Here is a 20,239-nt window from a genome sequence, read left to right as displayed (position 1 = left end):
TGAGCAATGTCATTTTAAATGTTTGAAAAAACTAGCCTCTTCTGAAGAAAGATATAAAAAGTGTGTTAATGCTGATGACAGAGACCTTCAAATAAAAAAAAACCCTTCGAGATTCCTCTTCTCTCTCTCTCTCTTTCTCTCTCCCTCCCTCCCCATTTGCTATACAGCAGCTGTGCCTCACGCAAATTCACATGAATGAAAATATTTGGGCGAGAAACCACCCCCTTAGCTTGTTTTCCATATGACTTTCCTGTAATTATTTTGTAAACTGTTCGCACAACAATATATAAAAACATCTGCAAAAACAGGTAATTAATGTGTCAAGCTAAACTAATGCATTTTTATGGTGGCCATGCTTCGTCAACTGTAATTATAACTCTTTTTAAGCAAATGATGATGTGTTTGTTGCAATGTGAAAGTGGTTATTTTAGATGCTCTGTTCACCGTTACTGCAAACAGAATATTAAAAAAAAGGAGGGGGGGACTCGACACAGCTTACTACGCAACATATACAGGCTTCTAGCTATTTGCTTCCCCTCGTTGCAAACCATCTTGTTGCGCTTAAAGGGTTGATCTTTCTTTTATTTGGATCAGCATCTGAGCTGGTCAGGTCAAACTGAATTCTTCTTGGCCACAGAAACAGAGGTCACTGCCTTTGTATTGGCAGTCAGACCCTTGGTTCATCAAGCTTAGTATTCTCAACAATGACTGGCAGCACCTCTCCAGGGTTTCAGTAAGGGGCAACCCAAAGTCCTATCTACTTGGGGACCATTTTGCCTCCAAGGGCCAGATATTTATCAGGATCTGCTGCAAGGGTTAAATCTGACAGGCGGGTGGGGTTTCAAAGCATGTTGGGACTTCAAACCCCATCGTTCTGGTCCAGCGCCAGAGCCTTCTGATGGTTCCTTCACTGCGAGAAGTGAGGTTACAGGGAACTAGGCAGAGGGCCTTCTCGGTAGTGGCGCCTGCCCTGTGGAACACCCTCCCATCAGATGTCAAGGAAATAAGCAGCTATCTTATTTTTAAAGGACATCTGAAGGCAGCCCTGCTTAGAGAAGTTTTTAATATTTACTGCTGTTTTTAACACTCGATTGGGAGCCACCCAGAGGGACTGGGGAAACTCAGTCAGATGGGCGGGGTATAAATAATAAATTATTATTATTATATTATTATTCAAAGCGCTTGGCAGGCAGCAAGGCGATGCTAAAAGGCTTTTTGCTATGTTTCAGCAGCTGTTTCGATGCCAGCCCCTGGTTGCCATATCCTGGAAGCTGCGGAAGGGGGTCGATCGGCAGGGCCAAGCCTCACCCACATATGAGGAGTTCAGGTACAGGGCACATGGGTGTTGCTTGCCCAAACTAGCCTTGCAGGCCAAATGGGGAAAGTTGTGTCTATGTGGTGCAGATATCCCAACCCTGCCCTACCTTGGAAATAGCGAGGATTGAACCTAGGAACCTCTGAATGCAAAGGAGATGCTCTACCACCGAGCTACAGACCTCCTTCTCCAATCAAACCTGGGATCTTCTGTATGCAATGCAGCTAAGCAGAAAAACCTGTCTAATTCTCCACCTCCTCCTTCTGCCCCAAATATCCAAGGGCTGCCACACTAGTTTCGACACTGGTTTTTTTTGTACAGCCAATACCTCAAGTATGATGGGCAGAGTATTTAATCTGTCCAGTGTTTAAGCTTAATAATTCATTAAAAGGTTGGCTGTAACTGAATTACAGCATGACCTATGGTGGGTCAAAACTGCAGCACTAACCAACTATAGAAAGTTAATATTGAATCTCAAGCCTTACTTACAGAAATAAGATAATAATTTGAAAAACTACCCTATAAAAGCACACTAACTGAAAACAAGATGAGAGTTGCACTCGTTCATTTATGGTACGTGTCAACTACATTCCTTGGTAGGCTTCAAAAGCAAATGAGATAATCAATTTGTGTTGTTGTTTTTATCAATAAAGAACTCTGTTAATTTCACAGTAGAGGCTTCAGGGCTCAACAACTGCAAGCAGAGGGATGAGGCGCTCTCGGTGTGGAAGTCATTTGTTCAGGAGAGGCCATTTGAGGGAAGTAGCATTTGATCATCCATAAACGCCAGTCACATTAATAATAATAATAATAATAATAATAATAATAATAATAATAAAAAGATTAGAAGCTCTGGAATTGCCTTCCCCCAACCTGATGTCCTCTAGGTGTTGTTGGAGTAGAATTCCTATCACTCCTAACCCCTGGCAATGGCTGATGGGAATTGCAGTCCAAAACATCTTGAGGATTCCTGGATGAGGACACCATCTTGAGGACTCCAGTGCATGTAGGTTGCCAGACTAAAAGATTTACGGAAAATGTTTTGGAGATGTGATATAAACTATAGCTCAGAGAAGTCGTCCCACTGGCGCCAGGCACCATTCTGCACGTCCCCTTGTTTCTCACAGAAAGAGTACAGCGGTACCTCGGGTTACATACGCTTCAGGTTACACACTCTGCTAACCCAGAAATAGTGCTTCAGGTTAAGAACTTTGCTTCAGGATAAGAACACATATCGGGCTCCGGCAGCGCGGCGGCAGCAGGAGGCCCCATTAGCTAAACTGGTGCTTCAGGTTAAGAACAGTTTCAGGTTAAGAACAGACCTCCAGAACGAATTAAGAACTTAACCTGAGGTACCACTGTATTTCAGCTGCAGCATAGTAAACATAACTAGTTTTACCATGGCAGGCGCTCTCACAGAACACACCACCTCTCCTCACTTTAAAATGGTAGCAAAACGACGTGGTTGGATCCTATGACAGGGTATCAGGCAATGTCTACGGTTGTGCAAGCAGGGTTCATTTTGCCCAGTGGGACTTCCCTTTCCTCTCCCTCCTCCGCCACCCCATACCACTTGTGCCCCCAAAACCTGCTTAGAAGGTGTCCTCCTTTCCACCACCAAGCATTGCAGCAGAGCAGAACACAGCTCCATTTAGAAAACTAGAAAATGCTCCACTGTAATTTTGAAATCCCACTCCTAACGTCCATTTATCTAGTTATTCAATGTATTTTACCCCGCTCTTTAGTACACACATACAGAGCTTCCTGAGAGATTTACAAGAACAGCTGTAAGACAGTTCCTGCCCTCAGGTTTCAAATATAAAAAGACACAAGGGAAAGGGGAGAGGGGTGGAGAAAGGGGGGAAGCAAGCTGAGGCTGGGCATAGCCTCATCAGATAGCTCTGAACTACTGTCCAAAGGCCCTTTAAGGAAGACCCATTGAGGTGGGTTTTTCCCAATTGTTGTTGTTTAGTTGTTTAGTCGTGTCCGACTCTTCGTGACCTCATGCACCAGAGCACGCCAGGCACTCCTGTCTTCCACTGCCTCCCGCAGCTTGGTCTTCAAATCACAGCAGCATGAGAATCATGCCACAGGGCAGGAGTCCCCTCGCTGCTGGTTCGGGATGTAAATAAGGTTTTGGCCTTCTATGGAGAAGGAAACTTTCCTTTGACTATCTCTCAAAATCAAAGATGGAGCACTTCCCAGAATCACTACTGCCTCCTTCTTTAGGCTGGCATTTAAAGGATCCGGTTAAAGGTGACATAAGATAATTTTGTTTCCTCTTCTTAGCTGGTTCTGTGACAATGGGTGCTTTATTGTGCTGGTTGAAATTTCAAATCTGGGCTTTGGATCAAGACAAAACAAAGAGGGAGAAGCAACAGCTTCTTACTGCTGACAAGAAAACAAAATGGTGCCAGAAGCGCTCCATGTTCCAGCATAAAGACTACAGAAACAGGAGGAGGCTGTTTTCATAGCCACGTTCTGAGGTTGTTCACACACAACCTCTGAACAGTGGGGAAGGAAGGCGCAATATTTTCCAGTTCCCTTTGCATTCTGTTCTGGAAGAGCTTTCAATCTAGCAAAGGCAGAGATGGCCAAGAATCAGAGTAGCACAAAAGGAACTTGTTAGGCAACAAAGAGGAACCTAGCAGACGCCTGATCCTGGGAAACCGGCTACAGCAGCTTGAACAGCAAACATAACTTTAGATACAAGGGGCTGCAGGAAAAATATTTGTATTACACGCTTCCTGGAAGATACTGAAGTATCTTCTTTTTTTCATTTTTTGCAAGTTGAATTGCAAAAAAGGGTAAAACAGGGAACCTGTGGCTCTCTACACTTTTGGACTACAACTCCCATAATTCCTGGCCACTGACCATGCTGACTGGGGCTGATGGGCCTCAGATTAGCTACCCATAGCGCTGGGTGTACTTTGCTGCCTTTGTACTAGGACCTCTTCACACACTGCCAAACTTCCATAGACAAGTCTCTTCCATGCAGGAAATTGTGAGCCGGTGTGGCGTTGAGTGTCAGTCTAGGGGTGGGAGACCAGAGTTCAAATCCCCACTCAGCTATCAGCCTAACCTACCTCAGACTGTTGTTGTGGGGATTAAATAAGGACTGGGGAATTATGTGTGCCACCTTCATCTCCTTGCAGGGAAAAGGTGGAAGATCAACACAGTACATAAAGCAAAATAGGAATAAATAAAAAGCAACCAGATGGAAGGAGAAGGGCAGTGGAGGTGCTACTAGGGAACACTACCCAATAGGCCCATGCAATGCTTTGTGAGAAATGGCAACAGGGGCCCAGAACATTCCCAGGACGCTCTGTGGCAAGCAGAGATTCCGCGGCCAATATTTATTTATTTAAAATGGTTTCCATTCCCTGCTATCCTCCAAAATGCTCAAGGCACCTCACCAAATAATACAACACTACCATGTCAACTTGGGAAGAATTCCCTGGAGGGGGGAAATAAACAAATAGGAAAGCCATTGCCTTTGCTTATAAAGGAATCAGATTTCTCGCTTGTTGATTTTTAAATCAACATTGAAGACAGGGAGGGCAACGTAGTTATGTGGCACATGGGTCATTCGAGGACTACCGCAAAGGGTCAATTAAGAAGGAGGCTGCTCACTAAATCAGAGGGCGATCGATGGGCCTGGAGGGGTGTACCGACCTCAGACTGCTCTGCAAGCAGATCAAAGACAGGAGGGGCAGCAGCAGGAGGTCCGATCGTGACTTTCTCTACAGCTGGAGCTGCAAAGTGGAAGCAGAGCCAGTGCAGTTTCACGGCAGGGATGGGGAACCTATGCCCCACCAGGTGTTGGTGGACTACAGCTGGGGCTGATGGGAGTTGGGCCTGGCAACATCTGGAGGGCCACGGGTTCCTTATCCCTGTTCTGGCTGTTGCCATGTATGCCAGTGGTAGTCAAGAGGATGATGGTCTCCATCAGCCCCAGCCAGCCTGGTAAGTGGGGTTGTAGCAACATCTGGAGACAACCATGCTGGACATCCCTGAAGTAACCCATCTCGCAGGGTTGTGAACTCTGGGCCTCAGTTACATTAGGGGTGAGGAGCCTTCGGCCCTCCAGATGTTGTTGGATTACAGCTCCCATCGGCCTTGACTACTGGCCATGCTAGCTAGGGGCGATAGGTGAAAGGGGCACGAGTGGCAGCTTCACATACGAGGGTTCCTAATAGATACATGTGTGACAGATGTAGTTTAGGAACATCTGGGGCCCCACATTACCCCTGCCAAGTATCTCCCTAGTCAAAACACTAGGACCACCACCATGACACGAAGGGCTTTCTTCTTATCTATCGTGCTTTTGTTTTGTCTTTGTTTTGAAGGTCATTACCCAGCCTGGGCTTTAGGGTTAAGTCGGATTTCAAATATATAAACACACAGCTGGATCATTTCCAAGCCAAAGCAAAAAATAAAATCCTTCCGTCTGGTCCTGCTCTCTTGTTATTTCACTGGACACCGTCGTTCTCGTTCTCTCTCTCTCTCCTTGGACCATCCCCAAGGAACAGAATTTGGGCCAAGAGGTTTCACTCCTTGTACCTGAGCCTTGGGCAGCCATCAGGCGCTACTAGTTTTCCAGCTTCCAAACGGAGACTGGCAGGCGACCACTTTCGCCCTGAAGCGACAGGCAGATCAGTTTTCTTGGAGAGACTTGTAAGTGGAAACCATGTGACAGAAGAGCAACGAGGGACGCCGAAAAACAACAGCAACAATGCCGCACCACCAAAGGGTTCCAAATCCACTGATAAGCAAGGGTAATTTCCTTGACAGTTCTGTGCCTCGGAAGATCCGGCTCTCTTCAGCAGCTTGGCACCATGGCCAACATTTCTTGGTAGAGCTAAGCCCAGGATGAAAGGGTGAAGCCACAGAGATATAGGCACATCTCCTTGAGTTTCAATTTCTCTTGGTTGGAGAGCACGTAAACATTAACACCAAGGGGAGGATTGTGGCTAGGAGCATCTCTGTTGCACACAAAGGGGTGTCAGGTTCAGCATGTTGCCAGCTGATGTAGACATGGAGGTGAACCGAAGCTTCGTATGTAACCAGAAAGGCCAGTTCAGATGATGGATCCAAGGAGGAAATAGCAATGCTTGCTTCCACTGTTGAGTGCTGAGTGATGAAGAAGCTTTGCTCTGGTTATCAAGAAACAGGGAGGTTTACACTGATGGGTTTAAAGCAGTGTTTCCCGAAATGAGAGATGTCACCCTCTGGGGGGCGCTGGAATGATCCAGGGGGGCGGTAGTAGCCTCGGATGCAATTGCGGGGCGTTGAATAAAAATAAGGGGGCAGCAGAAGCAAAAAGAAAGACGGTTCGTCCTTCTCATAAGGATTATTTTCAATGCTATTCATAGTTTCTACGTTAATATTATCCTTCATTGTCTTAATTTTCTGTGTGCAATGTGAATGTTACTATGGTTGATTTTAATAAATAATTTTATCACTTCAAGCTTCAAGGTGTCTTTTCTGCAACAACATCTTTCTTTACCATGTCATAGGATGTAGGTAGAAATAGAGATACATAAAAGAACGCAAATTTGTCACTGCATCTTCCTGCTTGTTCGCTTAAAGAAGGTAGATTTCCGACCAAATAAGTTTGAGAGCCTCTGGTTTGTCACTCTCAGTGAGCCACACTGTAGGCTGAATTTTAGTCAGAATAAATGTTGTTCCTGTGAGTGGCATTTGGCATAGGACTGGACTGTATCAAGGCTGCAGGGCCTCACACCTGAGGGTGTAATGCAGCCCTCCAGACCTCTCTATCTGGTCCTCAGGACTCTCTCCAGGCCACACCTCCTCGGCCACACACTCCACTCTCCTTGAGCATTTTTGCCTTGCAGGAATGTGCCCTTGAATGCCCCTTGCTTGCCTGGATGGGGGGGGGGGGTGATACTGTAGAAACTAGCCTGCCACTCACAGGTAAGATTTATGGGTTTGCTGCTTTGCCTACCTTTTCCTTTGGCCACGCACACCTGTGGCCCCCAGGAGGTTGCTCATAATGGAATGTGGCCCTCACTCTGAAAAAGGTCCTGTCCTCTGTCCCCTTGACCATATACGGCCATTACCCATCCTTGACAACATAGCATTATGAATTCTATCATGCTTTGAATGCAGATCTCCCCAGGTTCAAACCCGGTGAGCTCCAGTTAAAAGGATCAGGTAGCAGGCAACGAGAGAAACCTCTTTCCGCTACCCTGGGAAGCTGCTTTCTGTCCAAGCGGACAATACAGTGGTACCTCGGTTTTCGAACAGCTCAGTTCACAAACAACTTCAAATACAAGATGGGTGACACCTGGCTTGAGAGCAGTACATGTGAAAAGGATCTAGGAGTCTTGGTTGACCACAAACTTAACATGAGCCAACAGTGTGACGCGGCAGCTAAAAAAGCCAATGCAATTCTGGGCTGCATCAATAGGAGTATAGCATCTAGATCAAGGGAAGTTATAGTGCCACTGTATTCTGCTCTGGTCAGACCTCACCTGGAGTACTGTGTCCAGTTCTGGGCACCACAGTTCAAGAATGACACTGACAAACTGGAACGTGTACAGAGGAGGGCAACCAAAATGGTCAAAGGCCTGGAAACAATGCCTTATGAGGATCGGCTAAGGGAGCTGGGCATGTTTAGCCTGGAGAAGAGGAGGTTAAGGGGTGATATGATAGCCATGTTCAAATATATAAAAGGATGTCACATAGAGGAGGGAGAAAGGTTGTTTTCTGCTGCTCCAGAGAAGCGGACACGGAGCAATGGATACAAACTACAAGAAAGAAGATTCCACCTAAACATTAGGAAGAACTTCCTGACAGTAAGAGCTGTTCGACAGTGGAATTTGCTGCCAAGGAGTGTGGTGGAGTCTCCTTCTTTGGAGGTCTTTAAGCAGAGGCTTGACAACCATATGTCAGGAGTGCTCTGATGGTGTTTCCTGCTTGGCAGGGGGTTGGACTCGATGACCCTTGCGGTCTCTTCCAACTCTATGATTCTATGATTCTATGATTCTATGAACTTGGAACCCGAATGCTGCAAAAACGGAAGCAGGTGTTCCAGTTTTCAAACTTTTTTGGGGAAGTCGAACATGCTCCATTTTGAGTCCCCCTGTTTCCTGTTGTGCTGCTAATTTGCGTCGCCCCATTTAAGCCTTCCATTTCCAACTGCAGTGTTCTGAGGTGATATTTGGAGCTTATATTTGGTGCTTTTCTTTTTGCTCTTTATTTTGCGTTTTTTGTTTTGCGACTTTTTCAGTTAATTTGTTTTTGTGACTGTGTGGGTCCCAGTTCAGCTACTGATAGAGTGAGTGAGTGAGCGAGTGAGTGCAGAAATGGATAAAAGTCCCCCATCCAAACAATGACTGTCATCAGTGCAGGTAAGAATAAAACACTAATTTTAATTTTTATCATCTACAATACTGTCTTATTTATTGTATACTACAGTACATTGATTATTGCTTTCATTTTATGGATCAATGGTCTTGTTAGATAGTAAAATTCATGTTAAATTGCTGTTTTAGGAATTGTTTTTAAAAGTCGGGAACAGATTAATCCGTTTTGAATTACTTTCTATGGGAAAGTGTGCCTTGGTTTTGGAACAGACTAATAATAATAATAATAATAATAATAATAATAATAATAATAATAACAACAATTTATTATTTTTACCCCGCCCATCTCGCTGGGTTTCCCCAGCCACTCTGGGTGGCTTCCAACAAAGATTAAAAATACATTAAAATGTCACACATTAAAAACTTCCTTAAACAGGGCTGCCTTCAGATGTTTTCTAAATGTCAGGTAGTTGTTTATCTCTTTGACATCTGATGGGAGGGCGTTCCACCGGGTGGGTGCCACTACCAAGAAGGCCCTCTGCCTGGTTCCCTGTAGCTTTGCTTCTCGCAGTGAGGGAACCGCCAGAAGGCCCTTGGCACTGGACCTCAGTGTCCGGGCAGAACGATGGGGGTGGAGACGCTCCTTCAGGTATACTGGACCAAGGCTGTTTAGGTCAGCACCAAGACTTTGAATTGTGCTCAGAAACGTACTGGGAGCCAATGTAGGTCTTTCAGGACTGGTGTTATGTGGTCTCGGCGGCTGCTCCCAGTCACCAGTCTAGCTGCCGCATTCTGGATTAGTTGTAGTTTCCGGGTCACCTTCAAAAGTAGCCCCACGTAGAGCACATTGCAGTAGCCCAAGCAGGAGATAACCAGAGCATGCACCACTCTAGCGAGACAGTCCGCAGGCAGGTAGGGTCTCAGCCTGTGTACCAGATGGAGCTGATAAACAGCTGCCCTGGATACAGAATTGACCTGCACCTCCATGGACAGCTGTGAGTCCAAAATGACTCCCAGGCTACGCACCTGGTCCTTCAGGGACAGTTACCCCATTCAGGACCAGGGAGTACTCCACACCAGCCCGCACCCTGTCCCCCAAAAACAATACTTCTGTCTTGTCAGGATTCAACCTCAATCCATTAGCCGCCATCCATCCTCCAACCGATTAAGCTTGAGAACCAAGGTACCACTGTACTGGCCAAGGCAGTCAAACAGATTTTATTTGTTTGTTTGCTTGTTTGTATACTGCTTAATTGTAAATAAAACCTCTCAGCAGTTTAGAGGAGTTGGTATAAGGCAGCTTCCTATGTTTCCATACATCTGAATGCCTCTGAATGTCTTGGATGCTTTAGTTGAGATCCCTGCATTGCAGGGGGTTGGACTAGATGACCCTCAGGGTCCCAGGATTCTATGCTTCCAAATAGTTTTCAAATCCAGCAGCCAACGTAATCATCAGCACCAGCATAATTTTTTTTTTTTTTTAAAGTCTAGAGCACTATAAAAATCTGCTTCCCTTTTTCTTTTGGTATTCTATTCTATCATTTGGATAATAAACTAGGTGATTGTATGTGCACATGTTAATTATGGAAAGGGAAGAAGATCCCCACTGTACTAAACAAAGCAGGTGGGGAAGAGTCCTTTTAGCAACTTACAGATACAGTAAGAATAAATGCTGGTTGAGCTACTGAGAAAAGGCTGGGTTCATCTGATTTTCACACTAATGTCACATGTTGGCAGGATGGCAACCGTTTAGTACCACGAACTACTAAGGACTCATATGCAAACCAATCTGAAGTTTTATTGCAGTCGTTTGGTATTTGATGCAAACTCCACTGAGGTAGAGAGAGCTCTTCTCAGGAGTTCCAAAAGTAAATGCTAATGAAAATATACCCCCTTCTAATGCACTGGCTGTGCTTAGGAGATCAAACATCTCTCAGATTATTATTATTATTATTATTATTATTATTAGAGCTATGACATGCTTTTTTTTCAGGGCATGCAGTCCCTTTGTGACACAGGCAAACAAACTAGGAAGTATTCAACCAACCATAGTTTCCTGTTACATCCAAACTAGGGGACTGTGGTTACCAGCTTCAGAGAAGTCAGGATATTAAACCATGGTGTGAAGTTCATTATTTATATCACTGCTTATTAATTTACATACCCCTTGCCTGCCCAAATGGCTTCCAAGTATAAAATCAATTATAAAGTCCATACATAATCAAAAGCAGCTTTGAATTTCCTGGTTTGTTCCCAAACTGAAAATGATAGTTTTCCAGTTCAGGGGGAGGGAAAACTGGAAGCTTGTGGTGAATTAGAGGCTTCCCAGTTTGATTGTGGGTTGCCCAAATTTGCTCCCACACATACAGCAAAAGGCTTATTCATATCTCAGTATATTAAGTCAAGTAACGATCAATTGAACGGGCAATGCTGTACCCCTTAAACTCACTGCACGTACAGCACATGTAATGTCACCATGAGATTCTTGCAAGAGGACATGAGGAGTGGCCTTTTGGACTATATAAATTATAAAACTTAATGCTGTGAACTAAACGAGACAGCAGTTAAGAGGCAATTGCACTATTACAGGGATATGGCACTGATAGGAGTCAATGGAAAGGAGAGATTTCTGCAAGGCACACTGCGAAGTAAAGTGCTCTAGATCAACTGATAACAGAAATCATTAAGAGCAAAGATAAAAATCAAGAAGCGGTGCTTTTGGGTTTTTTTGTTCTCCGTGTTGCAACTGAAGTTTGGAAGCTTCAAATCCTACTTACTTGGCGCCACCATGTGGCAATAATCTGTATTGCCACTTTTTCCATCAATGGAGAATGGAAACTCTTATTCACAAGCAAGAACATACCAACACTTCTATTCCTGAGGTCCAAACTGTGAAGTAGTTTGCATAGAGGGGGGTGGGAGGAGTAGCCTCTTATACATATTTGAAGGGGGGGGTGGAGACAGAGAGAAGAGAGCGAGCAAGAATACGGAGGTGCAGAAGGTAAGTTTTCTCCTGACACAAGCCCACTAGGAAGGATAAACTCATTTGATAAATCCATAGGTAGCTTCCTTAGTATTAATGCAGATATGCAAATTCTGCAAGACTGCACTGTTTCTCATGCACCCACATCACTTTCGACAGACATTAACCCATAAGAAGAGCTCTGCAGGATCTGACCAACAGTCCGTCTAGTCCAGCATCCTGTTCTTACAGTGGCCAACCAGACGCCTGTGGAAAGCCCACTATGCAGGACATGAGAACAACACCATCTCCCTTCTCATGTTCTCCAGCAACTGGTGTTCAGCACAGGAGCAGAAAATAGTTATCACGGTTTGTAGCAGTTGATAGGATTAGACTAATGAAAGGAGGATAAGACTTTTTCAAAGCCATCCAAGCTGGTGGTTCCATCACTACCTGGCTGTGCAGTTCTGGAATGCTTACACATAAAGGTTGAAAAGCCAGGGTCTGTAGTGCTCAAACCTCACCCATATAAGAAACCAAAATGCGAGAGGGAAGCCCTGCTTGAGGGGAGCCCAAGCCTGTGCTTACTGAGATCATTCGACCCTAGAAATGGGGAACAAATGAATGAGGTTGAGGAAGCCACGAATTGTAAAGTTTCTGGTTTCAGCTAATGTTCCAAGGGAAAGGATTCCTTTAACTCCAGAGAAAATCAGGAGAACTGGAGTTTTAAGTGGCCCTTGTGTGGACTTGACAGCATCAAGAAGGCCCTCTTCGCTGATAACCTGGGAAGGAAGTTCTCTATTTGGAATATAGGCAAAAAGGATGCATATCCACAACAGGGGCATAACTTTGGCCAGCTTGCCTACTGCAGAAGCACGTTCAACTGAGCTGCACAGCCTTCTCCCCTAGATCAAGCTCGGAGGAAGCCCGCTCCGAAAATCAACATGAGGCAGGATACAGATTCCTATGGGGCTGATTAACTGCCGGGAGCAGCTGTGATCTGTGGACAGCTGCCCCACGCTGAGCCTCTGAAATGCAGGTGACAGCTTCTCAGTGAAATACCCTCAGGCCCTGGAGTGGCTCCACCCACCCAGGCTGGTCTCTGGTTCCTCCTGGGCAGAAAGCTATGGAAGAAGCTTCTTGTTCCAGTTGAAGAACAAACACTTCCTGAGCTCTGGCGTATATTCCCATATCCTTTCATTGCCCTTCGGTCCTGATCCCTGGGTTGTCCCTCAGTCCGACCTCCTACTTTGTCCTTTGGCCCCAAGGCTTCTCCATCCCACTGATCCTGGCTCATTTTCTGGCCGGCATCTGGCATCCCAGCACCAACAGTGACACAGTCCCTTTCCTCCTCTCCAAAGTAGTTAAAGCATATACAGTGGTACCTCTGGATGCGAACAGGATCCGTTCTGGAGCTCCGTTTGCATCCTGAAGCGAACGCATCCTGTGTCTGCGCATGCCGTGATTTGCCGCTTCTGCGCATGCGCGTGACATCTTTTTAAGCATCTGTGCATGCGCGAGCGGTGAAACCCGGAAGTAACGCATTCCATTACTTCCGGGTCACTGCGGAGCGTAACCTGAAAATGCTCAACCTGAAGCATATTCAACCCGAGGTATGACTGTAATAGGACTTTTTGCTTTAATGACAATGTTGAGCTTGTTTTTTCAGTTGTTGCTTTGTTATCAGTATTTTATGGACTGTTAAAAGTTTTTACACTGATGATTTGCTAAATATTCCATTTGATTTGTGCTGCATTTGTGATGTTCTGTTACATTCCATCATATGCTCCTGTTCTTTATTGTTTGTAAGCCGCTTTTGGGATTCATTTGAAAGGAATGAAGCCTAGAAATACAATAAATCAAATCAAATCGATTTTGGAACAGCAGGAGGTGGAAGATAATGACACCAAGGAATGGCCACACTTGTGAGTAGTCAGAGGCCATGTTCAGGGCTACCGATGGACAGAGGAGACAGGATTGCAGTGGTACCTCGGGTTAAGTACTTAATTTGTTCTGGAGGTCTGTTCTTAACCTGAAACTGTTCTTAAACTGAAGCACCACTTTAGCTAATGGGGCCTCCTGCTGCTGCTGCGCCACCACTGCACGATTTCTGTTCTTATCCTGAAGCAAAGTTCTTAACCTGAGGTAATATTTCTGGGTTAGAGGAGTCTGTAAGCTGAAGCGTATGAAAAAAGAAAGGTGTTTCCCTTCATCCCGGTCTAGGTTATTTAATCATCCTACCTTTCTGCGGTCTCCATTCTCTCTTTCTATATCTATATATAGATATACCTTTCTTTTTGATCTTTATCTTTTATATTTTTTCTTTCTTTTTTCGGTACTACTTGTACATTATGATTTCCTTTTGGATCTTCTATTATGTATGTATGTATGATTTCTTTGGAAAAACTTAATAAAAAGAAAATGGAATGTAACCTGAAGCGCATGTAACCCGAGGTTTGACTTGTAGATGGTTTGATCTAGCAGGGCTACTCTGATGTCCCCACAGGGCGGTTTTCAATTTACACCACAGATAAGGAACCCGTAGTTCTCCAAACTTCCCAAATCCCATCAGCCCTAACCAGCATGGCCAGTGGTCAAGGATCATGGGAGTTGGAGCCCGGGAACATCTAGGAAGTTGCAAGTCCCCCCATTCCTACCTTATGCCAAACCTAGTTCAAGACAAACCTCAGGCTTAATAATTTAGGTGGACTCTTTTGAGCACTTAGCAAACTAGCTATGCAGACACAATGAAACTATTGACTGGGATGCTGAGTTTGCTCCCATTGGCAGGAGAATCCCCTGGACAGAGTTCCACACATGGGATCTTTCAAACGGCGGAAGGTAAGAGGCAACTCTCACCTGAGGTTGAGACATCTGGAGGGCAACAGGCTGGCAAAAGCTAAACCAAGTCAACAAGAAACGCAGACAAAAAAACCACAATAAGTAAAACCATACCTTGCACCCCTTCCAGGAGCAGATCCACTCCTTTCCTATAAAAGCCAAAGGCAGCCTCATAGTCTTCCTCTTCCTCCTTCTTCAAGGCCAGCTTTATCAGCTCCCCTGCCTTGTCCAGGTAGTCTCGCCTGCCAAGCTTGGCCTTCAAGCTCCCAGTGAACAGGCCCCGGCTCTCCCTCTCGCCATCGGGTTTGCTCCATTCGTGGTCCGAAAGGGCAGAGGCCTGCGCCAGCGGTTCGGAGGGAAAGCTGAGGCTGAAGGATCTGCTGGGGGAATTCTGGTTAGATGCCATTCCATCATCTAACTCAGCAAGAGAGTCCACATCAACGGTCAAAGAGATCAGGTCGCTGTCGCTTGAGAAGCCTGAAGGGCAGAAGGAGAATGGAATTGGGAAAGAATTGGGGGGGTCATCTAGTCCAGAGGTAGCCAAAATGGCATCTTCCACCCGTGGGCAAATCATGGCTGCCAGAGGGTCCAATTTGGCCAGTGAGACCCATGTCCAAGTGTCAATCAGGTGATGTCACTGGGTGATGTCAGCTGATAGGCAAGGGGGTGGAATTTGCTGGTGAAACAGACCCCTGCATAGAGTAGGACTGAAGTCTCCACTCAGCCGCTGGTGAGCAGACAGTTCAGTCCTGCTGGGTGCTGCTTCACCAGTACATTTTCTGAGGGGAATGCACTGCCAATGAAGACCCCCCCCTCCCTCCCCACATAGCACAATCCAAGACTTCAGCTAATCGCAGAAGCAACGATTGGCACGATGCTGCTGCGTTCACGGCCAAAACTCAAATTGACCACTCCTTACTCACGCTTACCTCCATACTCTGACTGGCTGAGTGTCACGTCATCGAGGAGACCGGCATCCTTACGAGCTTGAAGTGGGGAAGAGAGGGGAAATATACAGAAGGGAAAGTGGGTGAGTTTCTGTAGCCCAAGACAAGTCACAACTCTTGAGATGATGCCTGCATGTGTTATAACTGGGATACTGAACCCTTTCTCTACTTTGTGTAGAAATCAAATGACCTTGGCCGCATTCATAGCTCAAAGCACAATAATACACCGCTTTAAACAGTTGTGGGGGAAGCAATGAGTTTTTAAAATGGTAGCACAGCACTTTAAATGGTGTGAGAAAAAGGGTCTGAGAAACTACCCCTCACTAACTAAAACAATATAAATGAATCACATGCTTGTTAAAGACATTGCAGATATGCCAAACTACAGACTTACAGCCTGGTCCTAGGCACTTTGCTCAGAATCCCCACAGTCTTTTAACAGGGCTTATACCCTAAACAAGCATGCTTAGGGTTGCAAGTGTTAGAAGTGCCTTTTACAGAAAGACAGCTGCATTAAGGTATCTCAAGCTCTGGCATTAGCAGGTTTTATCCCCTATCAGCGAAGAGCGGCAAGGTTCGGGACTCCATACATGCTAACACCAACTACGTTTACATGTTTGCGCGGACCAAAAAAATTCTAGCTGAAATGCTAATGCTGCCATCTAGAGGAGATGAGGAGGGAAAAGGTGCACTTTTACATTCCTTGACTATGCTAGTATAAATCATCCTACTTGTAAATTTGGGCTGGAGACAAAATTACGAGAAGTAACACGGTGGGAGCCAACCTTCAGAACTGCAGACCGACAGGCTGTCTGTCAAGGAATCCGACAGAGGATCTGCAGGGCCAATCAATTCAGACCCAGCATGTACTTCTCCATCCTTGAAAAAGAAAGAGAAATTAGGACTTATTTAACTGTTACTTACTATGACTTCACACTCTCCCCATTCAAAACCTAACTTCTTAAATAAAAGGCTCACTGGTATTTTCACCCATCTGGGGAAAGGAAAAGTTATACCTCCCCTCCCCACAATGGAAGCCCCCCCCCCCCAATCTGAATGGTATTTTTTTAAGCTCAAAGTTGCCAACTACATATTTTGTGAGTGTGCAGTTTAGCCCTAAGTATCTAGCATCTATAAGCAACACATTCGAAGCAGCCTTCTCAGTGAAGAAAAATATCATTTACTTTATTATTATTATTAATAATAATAACAATAATAATAATAATAATAATAATAATAATAATAATAATTTATTATTTATACCCCGCCCATCTGGCTGGGCTTCCCCAGCCACTCTGGGTGGCTTCCAACACAATATTAAAATACAGTAATGCATCAAACATTAAAAGCTTCCCTAAACTTTAAATCACCCTGCTTGCCTGCAGCCCTATTCCACAAAAGAGAGCAGTTCTGAAGCATGAGTGCATTCTGGCTGCACACAAGTGTCTCCTTTGCGGGCATATTCCCATTTATTCATATATCGAGTGATATACAACACACCAGCACCTCTTGCAATTCATGGGGGATACATAGGTAGCTACTTAGATGGCTAGCTGTGACAGCCTCCACTATCGGAGGCAGAATGACTCTGGACACCAAGATGCTGGGCATTGCAAAAGGGGAGAGTGCTGTTGCACACAGACTTCCTCCTTGCAGGCTTCTCACGGGCATCTGGTCGGCCATTTTGAGAACAGGATGCTGGACTAGATGAGCCTTTGGTCTGATCCAGGTAGAGCTCTTCTTAACACCTTACTGACCGTGCTAACTGTGCAAGGGTTCCCAGAATCTGGTATATGAGTGTTTAAAGACAGGCACATGCCATTCATGCCTACATATACAGGAAATGAATGGCATCCCTAGCTAGCAGGACCGGTCGTCAGGGATGATGGGAACTGTAGTCCAGAAACAGCTGGAGACCCAGGTTTGGGAAACTCCGCTTTGAGCTTTTACAAATGCTGGCAAACCAAGGTTCAGAGCTGTATTTCCTAATACCACTTCATTTATTTTTTAAAATATTTTTTTAATTGATTTTCCAATATTGACCCAATATTACCACAGTTTTGCCAATTATACAGATTCCAATTACAGTGGTACCTCGGGTTACATATGCTTCAGATTACATACGCTTCAGGTTACAGACTCCGCTAACCCATAAATAGTACCTCGGGTTAAGAACTTTGCTTCAGGATGAGAACAGAAATCGTGCTCTGGCGGCGCAGTGGCAGCAGAAGGCCCCATTAGCTAAAGTGGTGCTTCAGGTTAAGAACAGTTTCAGGTTAAGAACGGACCCCCGGAACAAATTAAGTACTTAACCCAAGGTACCACTGTAATGTCAAAATTATTCCAATTGATTCCAAATTTATACAATTTAATCAAAGTTGTTTCCTGCGCTCCTTGATCAATTTTTTTATGCAGTCCTTATATTGTTGCGGTTCATTTTTTAAATTATTATCTAATTACATTTCAGTTGGTATATTAATCATTAAGATAACGGCTGCATTTTTAGCTATTAACTATTTGTGTTAATACCTTATCTAACTTTCCAAGGATTTCAAATGAGGTGCTCTAATTATTTTCCTCTTCTCTGCATGTGTCAGTCTGAATATGTTGAATGATAAAGCCCTTGGCCACTAACACCACTTTAAATAATCACGGTTTCCCAAAATAATTATGGGAACTGCAGATTGTCTAGGATACCTAGTTGTTAGGAGACCCCTGTTTGCCTCCCAGATTTATAATTCCCAGAGTTCTTGTGAAGAGGGATTGACTGTTAAAGCACTCTGAAAATTGCATCTCTGTGAGGGAAATAAGGGTCTCCTAACAACTCTCAGGGGATGTAGGTGGCGCTGTGGGTTAAACCACAGAGCCTAGGACTTGCCGATCAGAAGGTCGGCGGTTCGAATCCCCGCAACGGGGTGAGCTCCCGTTGCTCGGTCCCTGCTCTTGCCAACCTAGCAGTTTGAAAGCACGTCAGAGTACAAGTCGATAAATAGGTACCGCTCTGGCGGGAAGGTAAATGGCGTTTCCGTGCGCTGCTCTGATTTGCAAGAAGCAGCTTAGCCATGCTGGCCACATGACCCGGAAGCTGTACGCCGGCTCCCTCAGCCAATAAAGCAAGATGAGAGCCGCAACCCCAGAGTCGGTCACAACTGGACGTAATGGTCAGGGGTCCCTTTACCTTTGCCTTTAACAACTCTCAGAAACCCCACGATGGGGTGAGCTTCCGTTGCTCAGTCCCAGCTCCTGCCAACCTAGCAGTTCAAAAGCACGTCAAAGTGCAAGTAGATAAATAGGTGCCACTCCGGCGGGAAGGTAAATGGTGTTTCTGTGCACTGCTCTGGTTTCGCCAGAAGCGGCTTAGTCATGCTGGCCACATGACCTGGAAAAACTGTCTGCGGACAAACGTCGGCTCCCTCAGCCAGTAAAGAAAGATGAGTGCCGCAACCCCAGAGTCGTTCACGACTGGACTTAACTGTCAGGGGTCCTTTACCTTTACAGTTTTAACTACTCAGAACCAGGGCTTTTTTTCAGCCAGAATTCACCGGAACTCAGATCAGGCAGCTCTCAGGTGGGCACCACTGCCATGATAAGAGAACAAGTGAAGCATTCGCAGTTCCAGCACCTCTTTTTCTAGAAAAAATAGCTCTACTCAGAACTTTTAATAAGCTACAGTTCCCAGAATCCTTTGGGGGAAACCATGACTGCTTGAAGTGGTATGATACTGCTTTAAAGGTATGGCGTGGGTGTGGCTTAAGTTCTACTCAAGAGCAGACCCCCTGAAATTAATGGACCTAACTTACTAGGTTTCTTTCATTTCAGTGGGTCTACCCTGAGCCCATCTTGGCCAAATGCCACCCCACATATAAATCCATTTAAAATGGGTTCCTCCATCTCCCTCCTTCCCTAGGGGAGACCCTGTTTATGTCGACTTGACCTGACTCTCAAAAGAGTAGCTGCCTTAAAGCGTGAGGGTGTTGCTTATTCTGCCTAGTGGCATCACTGAAGAGGCATGGAGCGGCTCATAAGTTATTTAACCTTAAAGAAATCTTCAAGCTGCTTGCTGTTAAAGAGCGCCGGGATGTTGGCAGAGAACTGAAGCAAGTCTTCTGCGCACTGTCTCCTCTCTTCAATCACGCTTTCTTCAAATCGCCCTGAAACATAAAAAGCATCAACATTCTGAGAAACAATTAAGCCTTTTCCTTGCTTTATCAAAAAACAAAAAACAAACCCCACCACCCTACGAGAAGAAAGCCCCGAATCTATGAAGACGCACGATCGCTTTGGGAGACAGCGACAAGCTTCACACTTCTCAAAATGCCCCCTACAATCCTGCCTTCTGCAATCAAATGATATAATCTGGCAGCGGCTCGCAGAACCCAAGATTCCACCCTCTTTAAAAGACGTGCGAAGCAACACTCCAGATTAGCCAAGAGACACAAGCATATGTCCATCAGTTTCCAGAAGCTAAATGTTCTAATCCTCCTTGTCATATTATGGATGGTCACATTCTGCCTTAGCTACAGGCCTAACCCTACACAGACTGGATCGCCACCTAGCAAGGCTCTAACTGCACGTGTTAAGTCAACGACACGATTGCTAAAATTAAATACCGGGCGCCAATGGGATTCTTCTTCTTTTTTTTAATTTCCCTTCCCCTAATGGTAATTGCTGCACCAGGACTGGAGTGGAGGGGGGTGGATTTTACGGAGTTTGCAGCTGGAGAGGGAAAGATTCTATTTCACCTTCCTGAACGCTGCAATCTTGGTACCAGGTGTGGGTCTCCCCCCAGACAGTTATTTAATTTTTAAAGACACACAGCGCGATTACTAATCGCATCATTAAC

At 45.2% G+C, this 20,239-nt stretch overlaps 1 protein-coding gene across 4 annotated transcripts in view; it reads right to left on the bottom strand.

Annotated features, from left to right (window-relative positions):
- Positions 1 to 20,239, bottom strand: part of RPS6KC1 (ribosomal protein S6 kinase C1) — a 96,697-nt gene that overhangs the window by 49,421 nt on the left and 27,037 nt on the right. For all 4 annotated transcript variants that reach the window (XM_083433276.1, XM_083433275.1, XM_083433278.1 and 1 more), the window contains 4 exons: positions 19,432 to 19,547; positions 16,182 to 16,275; positions 15,379 to 15,435; positions 14,564 to 14,926 (listed from right to left, as the gene is read on the bottom strand). In XM_083433276.1, the coding sequence (XP_083289402.1) occupies positions 14,564 to 14,926; positions 15,379 to 15,435; positions 16,182 to 16,275; positions 19,432 to 19,547 (630 nt within the window). The remainder of the gene's footprint in view (positions 1 to 14,563; positions 14,927 to 15,378; positions 15,436 to 16,181; positions 16,276 to 19,431; positions 19,548 to 20,239) is intronic.

Source organism: Podarcis tiliguerta (genome assembly GCF_965153285.1).
Source record: "Podarcis tiliguerta genome assembly, chromosome: 3".
Taxonomy (NCBI): domain Eukaryota; kingdom Metazoa; phylum Chordata; class Lepidosauria; order Squamata; family Lacertidae; genus Podarcis; species Podarcis tiliguerta.
This window is presented reverse-complemented; position numbering and strand designations above follow the sequence as displayed.